This window comes from Nelumbo nucifera, chromosome 6 (genome assembly GCF_055504915.1).
Source record: "Nelumbo nucifera cultivar China Antique chromosome 6, China Antique-T2T, whole genome shotgun sequence".
In the NCBI taxonomy this organism is placed as follows: domain Eukaryota; kingdom Viridiplantae; phylum Streptophyta; class Magnoliopsida; order Proteales; family Nelumbonaceae; genus Nelumbo; species Nelumbo nucifera.
The window spans coordinates 42,285,291-42,300,721 of record NC_142654.1 but is presented as its reverse complement, the minus strand read 5'-3'; the positions used below and the strand labels follow the sequence as shown (position 1 = coordinate 42,300,721).

The window sequence follows — 15,431 nt, the reverse complement described above, 5'->3', positions numbered from 1 at the left end:
GCAAAAGGCTGAGTGATGGAGTAGTGTTCTACTTGGGGGCTTCTGCAAACAGTTGCAACTACAGGTATAGGAACTATAGAACTAGTTTTTAAAGAAGTAATAACTGTACTTAAAAATTGTCTTTTCGTACCTAATTTAAGAAGAATTTTGATTTCTGTATCAAAATTGTGTTTGGATGGTTATTCTATCTTATTTACTAATGTGATTATTATTTCACGGATTAACAAATTCCTCGCATACGGAGAACTTGAGAACGGTCTCTATGTTCTCCACCCTTCTCTTGAAACAAACATAACCGAAACTATGTCAGAAATTATCCCCAATAAGATAACTCGTAATACAATTAATCCCATGTGCCTGTTGCATTACTGACTTGGCCACATTAATATAGATTATATCACAAGGTTGGTAAATGATGGTTCTTTGGATTTTCTAACTATAGAAGATCTTCCAATCTGTGAACCTTGCCTTCTGGGTAAGATGATGAAGCGGCCATTTACGGGAAAGCCTGAAAGATCTATAGGCACACTTAACCATATATATACTGATGTATGTGGTCCCATGAATTTTAGGACACGTAATCAACACATTTATTTTATAACATTTACCGATGATTTTTCACGGTATGGTTATGTGTACCTAATGAGACATAAGCATGAATCCTTTTAAACGTTCAAAGAGTTCAGATAAGAAGTCGAGAATGTCTACATCTAGTTACATCTTTACGATGGGGTCCCGTTTTATAAAAATGACAGATTCCACATCTCAAGCCAAGCACATTGCCGTAAGTGAGGCTGCCTAATGAATGAAGGTGTTCATTCTAGAATTTGGAATTTAGCACATCATCCATTCCACTGTTGTGTGACAACACTAAATCTACGGGAGATTGATGTTAAAAGGTAGCATCAGTGGAGAATGTGGCAAACCCATTTACTAAGCTACTAACATAGAAAGTGTTTGAGAAACACGTGGAAAGTCTGGAGCTTTGACTTGTACCCAGTTAGACCTAAGTGCAAGTGGGAGATGTTAGACAGTGTATGCCCTTAGCTCCAATCAGATTGATGTATTAGTGCATTTATTGTAAATGACTAATAGTACATATTTGATTCGTGTTATTTTGGTATGCTTTTGTTTAATACCCTTAAACTTGATACTTATGAAACTCGTGTTAGTTTAGAATCTTCACAATCGTTGGATAGATCTGAGGAGATTTATCCTGCTAAGGCTGACACTGATGTGCCGCCAAATTGGTTGGGGTGGCTTGTCTCAGCTGCCAGGGTGAAACCTGAGGTACATGTAGTGTGGGTTCTCTTGAAACCCTGAACTAGACCAAATTCCAGTATTGCCTTGGACCTTGGAGATAGATGGGCAAAATTGGAATGTTATTTTGGTACTACACTAGGTGTAGGATTGAGATTTCTTTGATATGCCAATTAGTGAGATCCTTAGAGGGGGTCAAAACCTAGGTATGTTGGGACAGTTCAAGAATTCATTTGAGTGGGTGATCATAGTAACTGGATCAACCCCTTTGTCGAACAAAGTGAATGATTGGGGAATGCACTCTCTCTGATGGAAACCTAAACTTCCGGTAGTGGATTTTGAATGTGTTTGAAATTTGTTTTGCAAAATATATTATATATATAATGGTTTCAAATTGTTTGCAAAAGGTTTTAATTCCCGGGATGCATGTGAGTAGAGAGCGCAGTATTGTACCTTACAGCCGAGGGAGAGGTCCTCTCTTGTCAGGCAATGTTTGATCATTAAGGGTTGAGAGGTTAAGTGTAAGACCATTAAGGGTATTACCTGATGGGCTAATCTTTTATCTGCCCACAGTCCTTGGGTTTTCATAAGGTGGTTAGACTCAATGACCATTTAGTGTAAATGTTCGGCCCATTAAGAGCCCATGGTGATGGACTCAGTGGTTCATTGTGTCCTACAGTGAATTCGGCCAGGCCTTGCAACAGAGGTTGGGCTGAACCCATGTGGCTGATGTGTAGATCGATATTTGGGTCCCACACAATACAAAGAGAGCCAAGTTAGCCATCATATTAAAGGGTAAGTGAGCAATATGACTTAATGGGCCTAAAGCCCATTTTGAATTGAGCTTAAGTTAGTTAATTAAAAAGGGAGCGAAATTTGATTTATAACCTGATTAGGATTAACTGAAGGATAAGATAAGTCTTATCCATTTAAGAGTCCATATCCAAATATCAGATTTGGATCAAGAAACTCTCTCCTAATTGGATTACGAGGCTGATCCAAAGAAGGCTATAAATAAGGGGGTGAATTCCTCAGTTAAAAGACACTCAGCAACCTGCAAAATTCTCTCCAGCTCTTGCCGCCCCTACCCAGTTTGATTTCCACTTATGGAGCTGATCAAGAAAGGTTCTTGATATTGTTTCTTGCTAGAAGAAATAATCTGAAGTCGTGCTCACCAACCCTTGTTCAATTCTTACTGAAGAACTATCCTATTGATCCTGCCTCACCATACGCTGTGTCATCTTCAGTGGAGGCAAGTTTTGATCTTCTCTTTTGGCATGAATACCTACGTTGGGAGTTATTGTTACTTCGTATCAGGTATATCCCTCACTTCCCTTTTGGTTTTAGATCTGGTCCGATTTTGATTCAGGAATGAACCTTGAAAATGTAGTTTTCTAAATTAGGGAATATGATTCCCGGATGGGATAGAAAGAAATTTTTGAAATTTCGCCCAACCTTCTTGTAGGGTTCGGCCATCCATATGATGGGTCTCCCTTCCCTTCATGGGCATTGCAAGGGATTCGAAAACCTTGAAAGATAAATCCAAAGTGATCTTAAACACAAAAAAAAAATTGCCGATAAATCCTCAAAATTGGAAAAACCAAGGAAAAAAATCAGAAAATCGAGTCAAAAGGTTCTGCTATGAGATGGAGCTAAACATACATGCAATCAAAGAAAGAGATAAAGCAGATTGTCTTGTAAGAAAATAACAAAAACAATGCATAAGAAAACCCAAAGAAAAAACAAAAGCAGAAAATGAAAAAAAAAGGAACATACCGCACATGCTCGAATAAAGTCCACAATAGAAGAAACCTTTGAATAGTAAAAATCCAAAAGCATAAAAGCTATGATTTTTGAATTGTTGTTGCCCCGAATAGAAGAACATAAAAGCCATGGTTCCATCTTACCCCAATCCCGGTCCCTGGCCAAAAACTATTGAATCGATCAATAGCCCATTGACCCGAGTGGTCGAACCGTCGACCCTTTGACTCATTCAATGGTTTTTGGCCATTTTTTATTTTTTTAATTAGAAACCGTCCAGGCAACCGGTTTTGTTTTATCCCAATCCCAGTCCCTAGCCAAAAACAATTGAGTTAGTCAACGACCCATTGACCCGAGCGGTCGAACCGTCGACCCATTGACCCGTTCAATGTTTTTTGGTTACTTTTTTTATTTTTTAAAATTTTTGTTGTCAGGACGGGCCATTCCTTCAAATCGGATGGTCGAACCATCAACCTGAAAATCAGTGGCCAGAATAGGACCTCCCACACTCAATTTTTTGCTTGTAATTTTTGTTGTCAGAACGGGTCATCCATTTTTTTATTTTTTTAATTAGGAACCATCTAGGCAACTGGTTTTTTTTACCCCAATCTCTGCCACTGGCCAAAAACCGTTGAATCGGTCAATGACCCATTGACCCAAGTGGTCGAACTGTCATCCCATTGACCCGTTCATTGGTTTTTGGTCATTTTTTTATTTTTAATTTTTGTTATCAGAACGGTCGTCCATTCAAACCGAACAGTAGAACCATTGACCCAAAAACCAGTGGCCAGAACAATTCCATTTTCAGGTCATATAAGTCACACACTCGAATGACATAACACGTATGATACTACTTAATGGACTTCAAACACTCAATTTTTTGCCTGTATTTTTTGTTGTCAAAATGAGCCATCCGTTCGAACTGTACGATCGAACCATCAACCCGTTCTGTAAATTTTTGCTTGTAATTTTTTGTTGTCAACGGGCCGCCGGTTCAAACTAGGCGATCAAACCATCAACCCAAAAACTGGTGGCCAGAACAGTTCTATTTTTGGGTGGTATGAGTCACACGCTCGAATGACATAACATGTATGATACTACTTAATGGACCTCACACACTCAATTTGTTTCCTTTAATTTTTGTTGTTAGAACGGGTCATCCGTTCGAACCAGACAATTGAACCGTCGACCTGAAAACCGGTGGCCAGAATAGGAAATACTTCCCTTTAGGGGGCGCTCTTTTTGTCTGGATTTTGAGAGGGGGGAAAGTTGGTCAATGGGATTTTGATTCCCATTGACCAAGAATCCCATGTTCTTTTTTTAGGTTTATGTGGGGATTAGGAAAGTTTATTTTCCTAGGTAAGTGATACCCATGTCTTAGGTGGGTAAATAACTTTACCACCTTGGAGGAAAGTTGCCAACACTTTAATGGGACAAAAATGCCCCTTATAATAATGGACTTTTATGACTAAAATAGTCATTTTCCTGTTTGCATGGAAAATAAAAGAAATGAGTAATACCCGGATAAGTAGCTTACCAAAAAGTGAATGAGGCCTGTATATAAGATGATTATTATTATTATTATTATTATTATTATTATTATTATTATTTATTATTATTATTATTATTATTATTATTATTATTTATTATTATTATTATTTTTCTCGTGTTTCATTTGGCAGGTGTGATCTGATATTGTGTGGCTCAAGTAGTGTGCTGATTGTCAAAAAAGAAGGCAAGTGGACCTTGTGGGATAACCAACCTAGCTGTGTAGGCGGCTTTCCGAACCACACCTTAATTATTGTTTTAGGTTTGTCTATATTGTGTATTTTCTTGTTGTGTCCAGTTGTTTAATGATTTTTTTCTTAAAAAAAAAAAACAAAATCTGGGTTTAAATCATTCTAACAACATCTTAATTTTTATATAAGAATAGTTTTAAATAGATTTAAATGAAATTAGTTGAGTTAATTACAAGGTGGAGATAATTGTTAGAATTAATTAATGTTGTAAGTGGTCTGTAAAACAAGGATATGGACATTAGTTAAGGTAATTGAGTTTGAATTTGAAATTCATAAAACAACACCAATAATATGATATGCCAAATGATAATCAGGTTAGTCAAGTCATAATGGATTTGGGAAATTGGGAGGAAAAGTTAAATTAATTTGGTTTTATGCATATGAAACACTGACATATTCACTTGTGATTGATGACATAGCCCATTATACAGTATGGCGAGCAACAGATCCAGTCTCTTACCCTGTTTTAGGCGAGATTCAAAACAACCAGTCAAAGACCTTACCAACTAGCCAGTTGGCAAGTCCAGATAGGCTGCAGACAGAACCAAGCACACTAGGCTGGACAACATATCACTAGTGAACATATGAATATTCCATACACATGGGACACATCCATTCCTCCAACTGGCACTTTGCAAGTGTGAAACATGTGTAAGATGTGTAGCTATAGCCTAAAATTCCCTTAGAAGCTGTATTGGTAACAAATCCAGGCTCTTTATTTGCTTCTTGTCCTCTCTATGGCTTCATTTAATTATTGAGAATATTGTATATTTGCACACAAATAAGGCTGTATACAGGTTGGTTCGGTTGCACGCAATTTTCTCAACCAAACTGAACTGGTGGGATTGGATTTTCTGCCAACCAAAACCAATTGAAAGGGACATATATATGGAAACTGAACCAAACTTGTTGGTTTGTCAGTTTATTTAAACTCAATTGACTAGAGCCCATGGTTATATATATTTTTTGGTAAGGTGAAAAGAGGAATTACACAAGGCGGGGGTAGCTCGACCCTAAGCATCCGAAATACACAAATATAAGGGAAGCACATGAGAGCATATGTTAATAGGAGAATCATTCGAGGATAGCGCTTGATAAGCAGCCCAGTCTGCAACTTGATTTGCTTCTCAAAAGACATGATGGTAGAAGATTACACTCAAGCAGGGTATTTGATTTGCAACACTCCTCGATGATGGTCCTCAATCTCTATGGAACCTCGGTATTTCTGTTAAGGAAAGAGACAATAAGAAGAGAATCCCCCCACGAAAATTGGATGTCTAGAGAACGACATTGTGTTCTTCTCACGCTGCCGAGGCTTCAGCAAAATTAATCGTGGTGCTTCCAATGAAATAAGCTTTAACCTCTAGTTTGGATTTGGATCACGGCCCAATAAAGAGTAGTATGAACCGGCTTTATGTCAATCATGAGATATCATCTTTTGGCTATGAGCATATAGTTGGAGTAGTGATTCTCCACCAAAACTAATAAAACAAAAAGATTGAGGAGAAATAAAGGAATATAGGAGCTGTCTTGATCAATAAAGACAAAAGTTTGAATCACTTCTGAATTTTTCTTTTTTTTTTTTTGTTAATTAGAAAGACCGACGAACTAGATCATGGGAAGGGAGCGGATGGGCTAAAATTATTGCCTATCGGTTTGGTTGGGAAAAACTTTGGCTGTTGGGCCAACACCCAACAGCGTATGCTGTTTAGATAGTTTGGACGTGCCCAGCCCAAAAACTCTCTCAACCGTTAGGATTAATTAATTTCAGTTTATAAACTCGACCCCAAACTGAATCCGAACCTATCAGCCGGATTTGCAAAAATTTATAAACCGAAGCCAATTCACTAATTTTAGAGTTCAAATCAGCCTCTCACAATGTCCTACAGCACATCCCCGCCATGTATTATAAACATCTCTCGATGATGACATCAACATTTTTTATATCATCATCAGGAAATGTTTCCAATACATGACGGGGATGTACTGTGAAATGTTGTGTGTATGGGGGGGGGGGTTGATTTGCTCTTCCAATTTTGAAAATCGATCATGTCAGATCGAATCAGGCCCATTTGGTCGATGATGTTGTCCACGAGTAACATATGAAAAAAGTGATGAATTAGATGAAATTAACTGAATTCAATAACTTGCGAACACAGCTAATGAACTGAAATAGGGTGAGCAAGCAGTTTATTTGGTTTGGAAAAAAAATCAAATCGAAACTGAAATAGTGAAAAACCAAAATAACCAAATTTTAATTTATACATTACATGCATAAATAAAGTTTGATTAATTTGATATTTTTCAATTAACTTCATTTTCAAAGCTGAAAACCAAAACCAAAACTATAATTTTATAAAAAAAAAAAAAAAAAAACTGACGAAAAATAAAAACCAAAATTTTTTATACGATTTTTCAGTTTTAAAAGAGAAGTAGCGGAAATGCCAAGAGTCTCACCTTGAGCCCAAGAGTGCCATTGTGTTCCTCATTTGTGGGACATGTGTCAATTTCCCAAATAATCACCACCATTGCAAGATGTGGGTGACATGGCCAGTCAAGGGAAGGATGAGGAGACTGAGACCGAATCAGCCCTCCATAAGACTGTTCCCCACAACGTCTTACACCACATCCCCACAATGTATTGGAAACATCATCATCATCGGGAGAATACATGGCAGGAATATGCTGTGGGACATTATGAGGGGCAGTCTTGTGGGGGCTGATTCGGGATGTGCAGTGTTCTTAAGCACGGGCTTGCTTGTCACGTTGATGGGCTCAGAGGATGCCACATCACTGCACCTCGGCTTGTTTGGGCCATTGACTACGTGATGGTCCTCAGCTTGGCCACTTGTCACCTTTTGCTTGGTTCATGTGGTGGTCTAAGCTGGGCCAGGTTTACAATCAAATCAGTTGGTTTGGTGCATTTTCTGAACAGCCGTAAAACAAGCAACCCTCCAATGCCTGAATTGGGATCTGTTCCTCGTAGTGCGCGTGAGTGAGCGCTTCTCACATCGATTTCACATAATCGATGTGAAATCGATAATGAATTTGAGATTTTGAATTGGGATCTGTTCCTCAACGTTTGAAAATCTGATTTTGAATTTGAGATTTGACATAATTAAATCGAGTTTGGATAATTTAAATATTTAATTGGTCAAATTCAGATATCTTATTTATACTGAATAATTAATTAGATTTGAATTCGGATATGACTTGACTCGATTCGATAAATATCGAAATTTGACTGATTATTTAATTTTTATATATAGTATATAAAATATTTAAGTGTCTTATATAATTTATATATTTATATATTTATATAAATAAAATATTTATTGTATATATTTATTAATTACTTAAAATAATTAATTAGACGAATTCGAGTTGAATCAAATCGAATATTCAAATATTTAATCAAATTCAAATTCGAATATTAATTTTTAATATCCATTGGATATCGAATCGAATTCGATTATCAAATTTTCTAATCGGATTCAAATTCGAATATTGCTTGATCCGCTTTGAATTCAATCTGTTTACACCACTAATTTCACAATCACGACCCATAAGTAAGGATAGGCTGTGAGGTCAGTGTGAAGCATGCTGTATGAGGAGCAGACAGTGACTCCCAATGCCTTGCACAAACTGGAGGGAACCTTTAACATTTAGGGAGAATGACTGTTCAGCCCAGGGTCAGAAATTCTAGGCCCAATTCATAGGCAGGCATTGATGTATAAAGTGGGGGTTTTTAACATTATGAATGTTTATAGCTCTGCCATAGAATTCAGAAATCTGCATTAGGCCTGTCCGTACTTCCCGGTGTGTCATGGAGGCCCAACTCAAAGATTAGAAAAAAGGGAATAATTACTGATATGGTCACTTCATATTTTCACTTAAGAGGAATGCGGAACAAAATCTTCTTGTCCAGAAAAAACTTCTGCCAGTTAGGTCCTCTTATGTTCAATTCTACCCCATTGACGTCAAAATGACAATTTGGCATACAAAGGTTTGAATCTGTGTGAAATTAACGGAAGACTGGCTGCTCTTTTTATTTTGACCATAAGCATAGGTACCTCGAATTTGAGCAGCCCATCAAGGCGAATGCGATCCCAACTGGGTAGAGGTTATTAAGACGAACAATTAGATTGGTGGTCTAGATCACTAGATGGCAACTTCTTAGTGGAGTATGTTTTGTGGAGTCATGGCTGAGGAGAACCGCTGTTCTGGTACCCTGCGTGGCTGTTAATGAGCTTGCATTGACCAAGATATCTATGTTACATGGTCACTTCCCCTTTGATTTTTGGATTTTGAGAGGGGAAAGTTGGTAAATGGCCCATTGATCAAGATATTTATGTAAGCTGAAGCAATGGAGTTGAACGTACTCAGATACCTTCTGGAGGTTATAATACGTAAAGTTGGAGCATTTTGTAGAAAGAGCGCTTGAACTTTCAATGATGCATCAAATGTGAAGTTGGTATGAGTTCTGTATTAAAGCTCCAAGAGTTAATGCATTTGACAGTAGACTGTAGAATATCAATGAATTATTTTGAATTTTGTTACCCACTGAGCTTCCTGTTTATCATTGAATACTTGTCCCAGGATCTCTTCATGTCGAATTGCATAGGCAACATGTATGTGAAATGTGGGCTGCAATGTTTTGTTATTAGGCTGTGAGGGTGAAGGTGAAGGGAGGCAATATGCCTAACATTCTCCAGTTGGGTTGGTGCGTAAAGAAGCAGAAGAGGATAACAGTGGCAAGATATATAAATAAGCATGGACTCTCTTTAGCACAATAATATAACATTGGCAAATGCAGGGGTTGAAGTTAAAGAAGAAACAACCATAGATATGAGTGGCAGAACTATAAAAAGATACATTACATTACATTACATGTCTGTAGTTGTTGAAGGTTAATTTCCATTTGGTTGGGAGGAACTAAAGAAGTGATTGATTCCTTTATATGACCCTATCGATCGACTTACTGATCTGATCGATCATCTGTCAAATATCATTCTTGATGATTGATTGTGTAATGGCACATTGGCCACAACTATCTGCCTTCAGTTGTCATCAATTGTGAAAAGACTTGGGTCGTTGATACCTCTGAATTCCCATCACTGTCTCCTTCGGTTCTTATGTTAGTAGAAGGAGCGCGTGGAATGACTCTGGGTAATGGGAGCTCCGATGCTGCAGGAGCGCTATCCTCGTGTGGTTCTCTGTTTACACCGCTCTGATGGAGCTGAAGTACATATTCCAAATTCCATAGCACATCACCCATTGTGGGTCTATCAACACCATATTCAGCCAAGCATTTCTCTGCCGTCTCTGCGAATTTCTTCAGAGACCTGGGGTTTATCTGATCCACGAGATGGCGATCAATGATCTGCTCAATCAACCCTTTCTTTTGCCATTTAATTGCCCAGTCGGCCAAGTTGACCTGATCCGTTGAGAGCGAGATATCGATGGCTGGTCTCGCACAGAGTACCTCAAGAAGAACCACTCCAAATGAGTAGACATCAGATTTATCTGTGAGCTGCTGCCGTTTAAAATACTCAGGGTCCAGATATCCAAAGCTTCCTTTCACTCCAGTGCTAACATGGGTCTCCTCTAGACAGGGGCCGGACCTGGAAAGGCCGAAATCAGCAACTTTGGCCACATAGTTCTCATCCAGCAAAATGTTGGTTGATTTAATATCACGATGGATGATTCCCTGGGCTGAACCTGTGTGAAGATAATGGAGACCCCTGGCTGAACCGATGCATATTTCGAGCCTCTGTTTCCATGACAATGGTTGAAAGTTTGGACCATACAAATGATTCCTCAAAGGCCCCTTCTCCATGTACTCGTAAACCAGTATCATTTCCGACTGTTCTTCGCAATATCCAACCAGGGAAACCAGATGCCGGTGACGAATCTTTGACAAGACTGTGATCTCTGTATGAAATTCTGGGAGGCCCTGCCTAGATCCTGGTACACCTCGCTTCACTGCAACTTTGGTGTTGTCTCTGAGCACTCCTTTGTACACCCTACCAAATCCACCTGAACCGATAATCAAATTGTCGTCGAAGTTTTTCGTTGCAAACTGAATCTCAGCAAAAGGAATCTTCATGCCAAGATGCATGCTTGTGCTGCCAGTCCTTTCATATAGCACGCTGCCGGATCTCACTCCAGTTGCCTGCCAGGATGGCCATGCCACAGTTTCCCCAGGTCTTGATCCTGTTTTCTTCTTCTTCTTCCTTCGTTTCATTTCCAGCACAACTGCAATTATCAACACGCACATAAGAGCAGAGCCTCCAAGCACTGAACCTAACAGAAGCGCCACATGTTTTTTCTTCGACCCGCTTGGTAAAATCGAACCCTTGGCACTAACCATCCTCATGATCTCTACCCCGTTCAGTAAAGCATTAATATTTGGTGGGGCAGTAATTTCAGAAGGTCCAACGCTAATGCGCAGAAACCCTGAATCATCCGAATCAATGACACGGTCAATGTAGTAAGGAGATGCCAACGTATGGCTGGTAATGGTAGACAGGTCAAGATCTTTGTATGCATAGTAGCCATAGATATATACATCGAAAATCAGCAGGTTAAGGGCTGTACTGACGATATCGCAGAAATGCAACCGAACCAGGTGCCTGACACCACCTGGACTCACCGGAAAGGACCAAGTTATGTTGAAATTCAGAGTCATAGACAGATTGGGCTTATTCATCTGCTGGGCAGTTAGGTAGACACTATCTGGAGCGATCTCTTTGGTTGATCCCCCCTTCTGGTAATTAGGTGGCCGAGTTCGAGAAGCGGGCTTTGCCGCAGACTTCAAAACCAGATAATCCTCATCTGGAATCCAAGTTCTCCACAGAGTGTCATTAAAAGGTGTAACTTTTTCTCCCCCAACGTTGATCCTGTGAACGGTCTCTAGAATCTGAGACGTCACGTTTTCGTATTCCCCAGCTCCCGCCGGACTAATGAACTGAATTCCCACATCAGTAATCAGATCAGAGGGAGCCGTGAAGACTTCAATGGCATTAACAAATCCGAAACCTGATGTGCCAACAGGGGTGAAGGAAACTTCAAGCTTCCCACTATCTACCATTAATATGTATTCTTTCAACACGGCACTGTTGTTATTGTTACCCCCGCTTCTCCGGACACTAAAATTACTCAGAAGTAAAGACCCATGAATCGAAACGTGGAAGACAGCGGTACTGAGATCGTAATTCTGTGAAGTGAAAGGAAAGAAATGGAGACGTACCAGATGAGTGCTCTTTTTCTTGATTTGAAATTGATAACTGGAGACCCCAGTGAAAACTCTCGCTGTTCGGTACAGAGGCGATGGACCCTGAGGTGGGCTTTGGTCTCTGAGGGAGATGGATCGAGGCGCGGAGAGGAAGACCGAGCCGGTGCTCGTTGAATCTCCGACGAATTGGCGGCTATCGACTGTGCTGTTTGCGTTGGATCCGCAGTCGATAAGATAATTATCCAGGGGAGTGAAGGCCAGTGAGAGAAGAGGAAGAGATAAGAATTGGAGAAGAAAGGGAAGAAGAAGAGGAATATAGAAAAATGGAGGTTTTTTCTTTTCCATTTAGTTATTCTTTCTCGTGGAAAAGAATTAAGCTCTTTATTTCATCGGATACACAGACAGCGATACAGAAAGAGGAGCCAAGAAGAAATTGCAGAGCTTGGTTGCAGAGAGAGACTCGTATGTGAGTAAGCTATCATCTTTATAGTTTTTCTTCCATGGAGATTGTGATGAAGAAAAAACAAAAACCATTGATAATTTTGCTGGTCGGGATTAAGTAATTGTCAAAATCGTCCACAGGAGTGATTCGAGTAGAAGTGTCGCTTTGCTTTTCTACAATTTTCCCACACAGACGGATCGAAGCGTGACAGACAAAGGATCACGGGCATGCTGCAGTCACGGGACCCAGTTAATCCCGTCTAAGAAATTCTCTTCCGGTAAGGACCCATGACTTTTGGACACACCAGACGATGCTCTACACTTCTACCTACCACATCCTTGAGGCTTTGGAACTGGTGGGTCGCCTTTTTTCCCTCTCTTCTCTTCTTTTTTCCCCCTAACCAGGATCCAGGGCCACAGATAATCTTCAGAGACTGCACTTAGCAATGAGAACAAAGAACGAAGTAACAGTCGTTTTACCAAAAGAGCAATTATAGTTTCTAGAATTATCGATTATCTGAAGTCTGAACACTTAAACACCTTTATATATCATTTTATTGAGTTAATTTATATCATCAGATCGATCCAACTTCTGCATATTTGGCCTAGATGAGATGAGTGTTACATGGTGTGTAAGCATCTGATGTTTACAACTCGAGATAAAAGCCTACCAGCCAAAATCATATTGTCCACTTTGACCTAGTGCGAGCCACCTCCTCCATTGGCTAGACATAGTGGTGCGGTGGGGCTCATGTGGATCAAATCCCTAGTGGATGATGTTGGACAGCAAAGCCTGAGGCCTTGAGCTAAACAAACCCCCTACAAGCAACCCTTCTCCGCGTGGGGCCTATCCCTGTTGGAACTGATTAATGACACCGGTTTTTGGAGGTTGGGGGGGTTGGCAAGGAGAATAAATTAATGAAAAAGGAATTGGACACAATTCTCTCTTCCTCTCTCTAGGCAGCAATTCAACCCTAATACCAAAGTAGAGATCATTCACAACTATATAGTTGAGCACTTGAGCTCTGAGCATGTAGTATCTACAGAGGCCAAACCGAGTGTGGTGAGCTCCACCATCATCACAAATAGTCCTTCCAAATAACATGATGTGTGAAACCATACAACTGATTGTAGACTGCCGATATGTTAGCAGCGATGAATACACGATGATATTGACTAAAATCAACTTTAGTCTGTCCGGAATAACATTGTCCTCTTCTTAGGATTCTGAAATTACAAATCTAGATTCCAAGGGGCAGCCCCTCCAGCACTACTGTTTCTCTGCATCTCCATCCATCTAGAATTGAGTTTACTTTGGCTCCTTCCGTGATGGAATATAGGACCATCCGAAGGTAGGAAACATGGCCACGTAGCTTTTGTCATCATGTACTGTTTAAGATCCACTTGCATACATGGTTTACAAAAATGGATAGAAAAGGAACTGTTTTAGCCATCGGTTATTGAGCCAAACGGTCCGACCGTCTGGTCCAAACCCAGATTGGATGGTTTTGGGTTTAAAACCGGACCCACACTATAACCGGTTCCCAAATCAACCGGTCTGACCTTCCGATCCTTTCTGGTTTTTAAAATCATTCGTTCACATTACACTCCTTCAAGGCAAAATTAGGGTTATATCTTGTAATTTGTCATTTGGTTGTTCCAATATTGCTGTGTTTTCTAGTTTCTACATGGAGGTATTAGCTGGGCAGTGCCTAGAGCAGTCTTATCAAAGGTTTGAAAAAGACTATGCCCAAGTGCCGTGGTTGAGGCTGAGGATATGAAGTCAATTATGTTACGGCACATGTGATGTTTTAGCCGAATATTGCAAGTAGAATCAATGTTTTCAACCCACCGTTAATCTAGTCACTTGAACCATTTGAACCGTTATTCGGTCAGGATTTTAAGTTAGGTTCAGTGAAAACTCGTTAGATGGTCAAAAATCATTGACTTTGAGTCAGTTCAACTGTTAATCCATTTGATCAAGTGATCGAGTCCTCAATGCATGCAAATTTTTGGAGGTCATAACTTTGTACTCTAATGTCCAATTATGGTGATTTTTTTTTTATTTTGGGTAACTTTTCGATATCTATGTGCCCGCCCCATAGGTGCCTTGCGCCACTATATTTGCGAAAAAAATCCTTTTTTTGGCCTCAAATTGTAATTTTTAATATTTTTATAAATAAAAAAAATTAAAAAACATAAATTAAATATAAAATAATACATGTAACATATCTAAAACATATTTATACATTATTTATTGCTAACATATATATTTGCACACACACACACACACACACACATATATGCAATGTGTGTGTATATGTATATACACTTAATACATATATGCAATATGTAGATATATAGTGTTCGCTCAGACCCTCAGAGAACATCAAACACTAAATTAACACAATGGAGTTGCATGTGAGCAACTGACAATCAATTTTCTCACTTCGATGAACCCACAACGCATCACAGGTTTTGCGATGAACCCATAGAGTGCATTGCATAACTGCGGTAAACCCGTGGTTCGCCGCACGCCTACAAACCCATTTGCGACTTGACTCAGGAGGAACTCGGGCTGAGCCCTTTGGCAAAAGAACCGCACGTGCCCAAATTCGTAATAGACCCATAGACCATCAAAAGACGTGGCAGAGTGCCATGTAGGGCTAACAGGACACCGCCCGTTGGGTAATGACATCACTAATTGCCACGTCAATATAATAGTGTGCACGAGAGGTAGTAGTACACGTGAGTAATGAAGGATCTTGAGGGGAAGGAAAGCCGATCTACAGGAAAATCCCCATGAGACACGTGGCAAAACCCTAGTGACACACTTAATGATAGACAACAAATCCAATATTGCCTTTCCTGATAGGAGACAAGCACCTTTATCTCCTACCTTTTAGGATCCTAGGATCTCCCCCATAAATAGA

At 39.7% G+C, this 15,431-nt stretch overlaps 1 protein-coding gene across 1 annotated transcript; it reads right to left on the bottom strand.

Annotated features, from left to right (window-relative positions):
• Positions 1–9,584: 9,584 nt before the first annotated feature.
• On the bottom strand, positions 9,585–12,940 carry LOC104611527 (Protein kinase superfamily protein). Its single transcript, XM_010278610.3, has one exon. The coding sequence runs from the start codon at positions 12,400–12,402 to the stop codon at positions 9,871–9,873; it is 2,532 nt and encodes an 843-aa protein (XP_010276912.1). The 5' UTR covers positions 12,403–12,940; the 3' UTR covers positions 9,585–9,870.
• Between the last annotated feature and the right edge of the window lie 2,491 nt (positions 12,941–15,431).

Bases quoted from the DNA above. Each gene is read 5' to 3' on its own strand.
- LOC104611527 (XM_010278610.3), bottom strand. From the start codon at position 12,402: ATGGAAAAGAAAAAACCTCCATTTTTCTATATTCCTCTTCTTCTTCCC.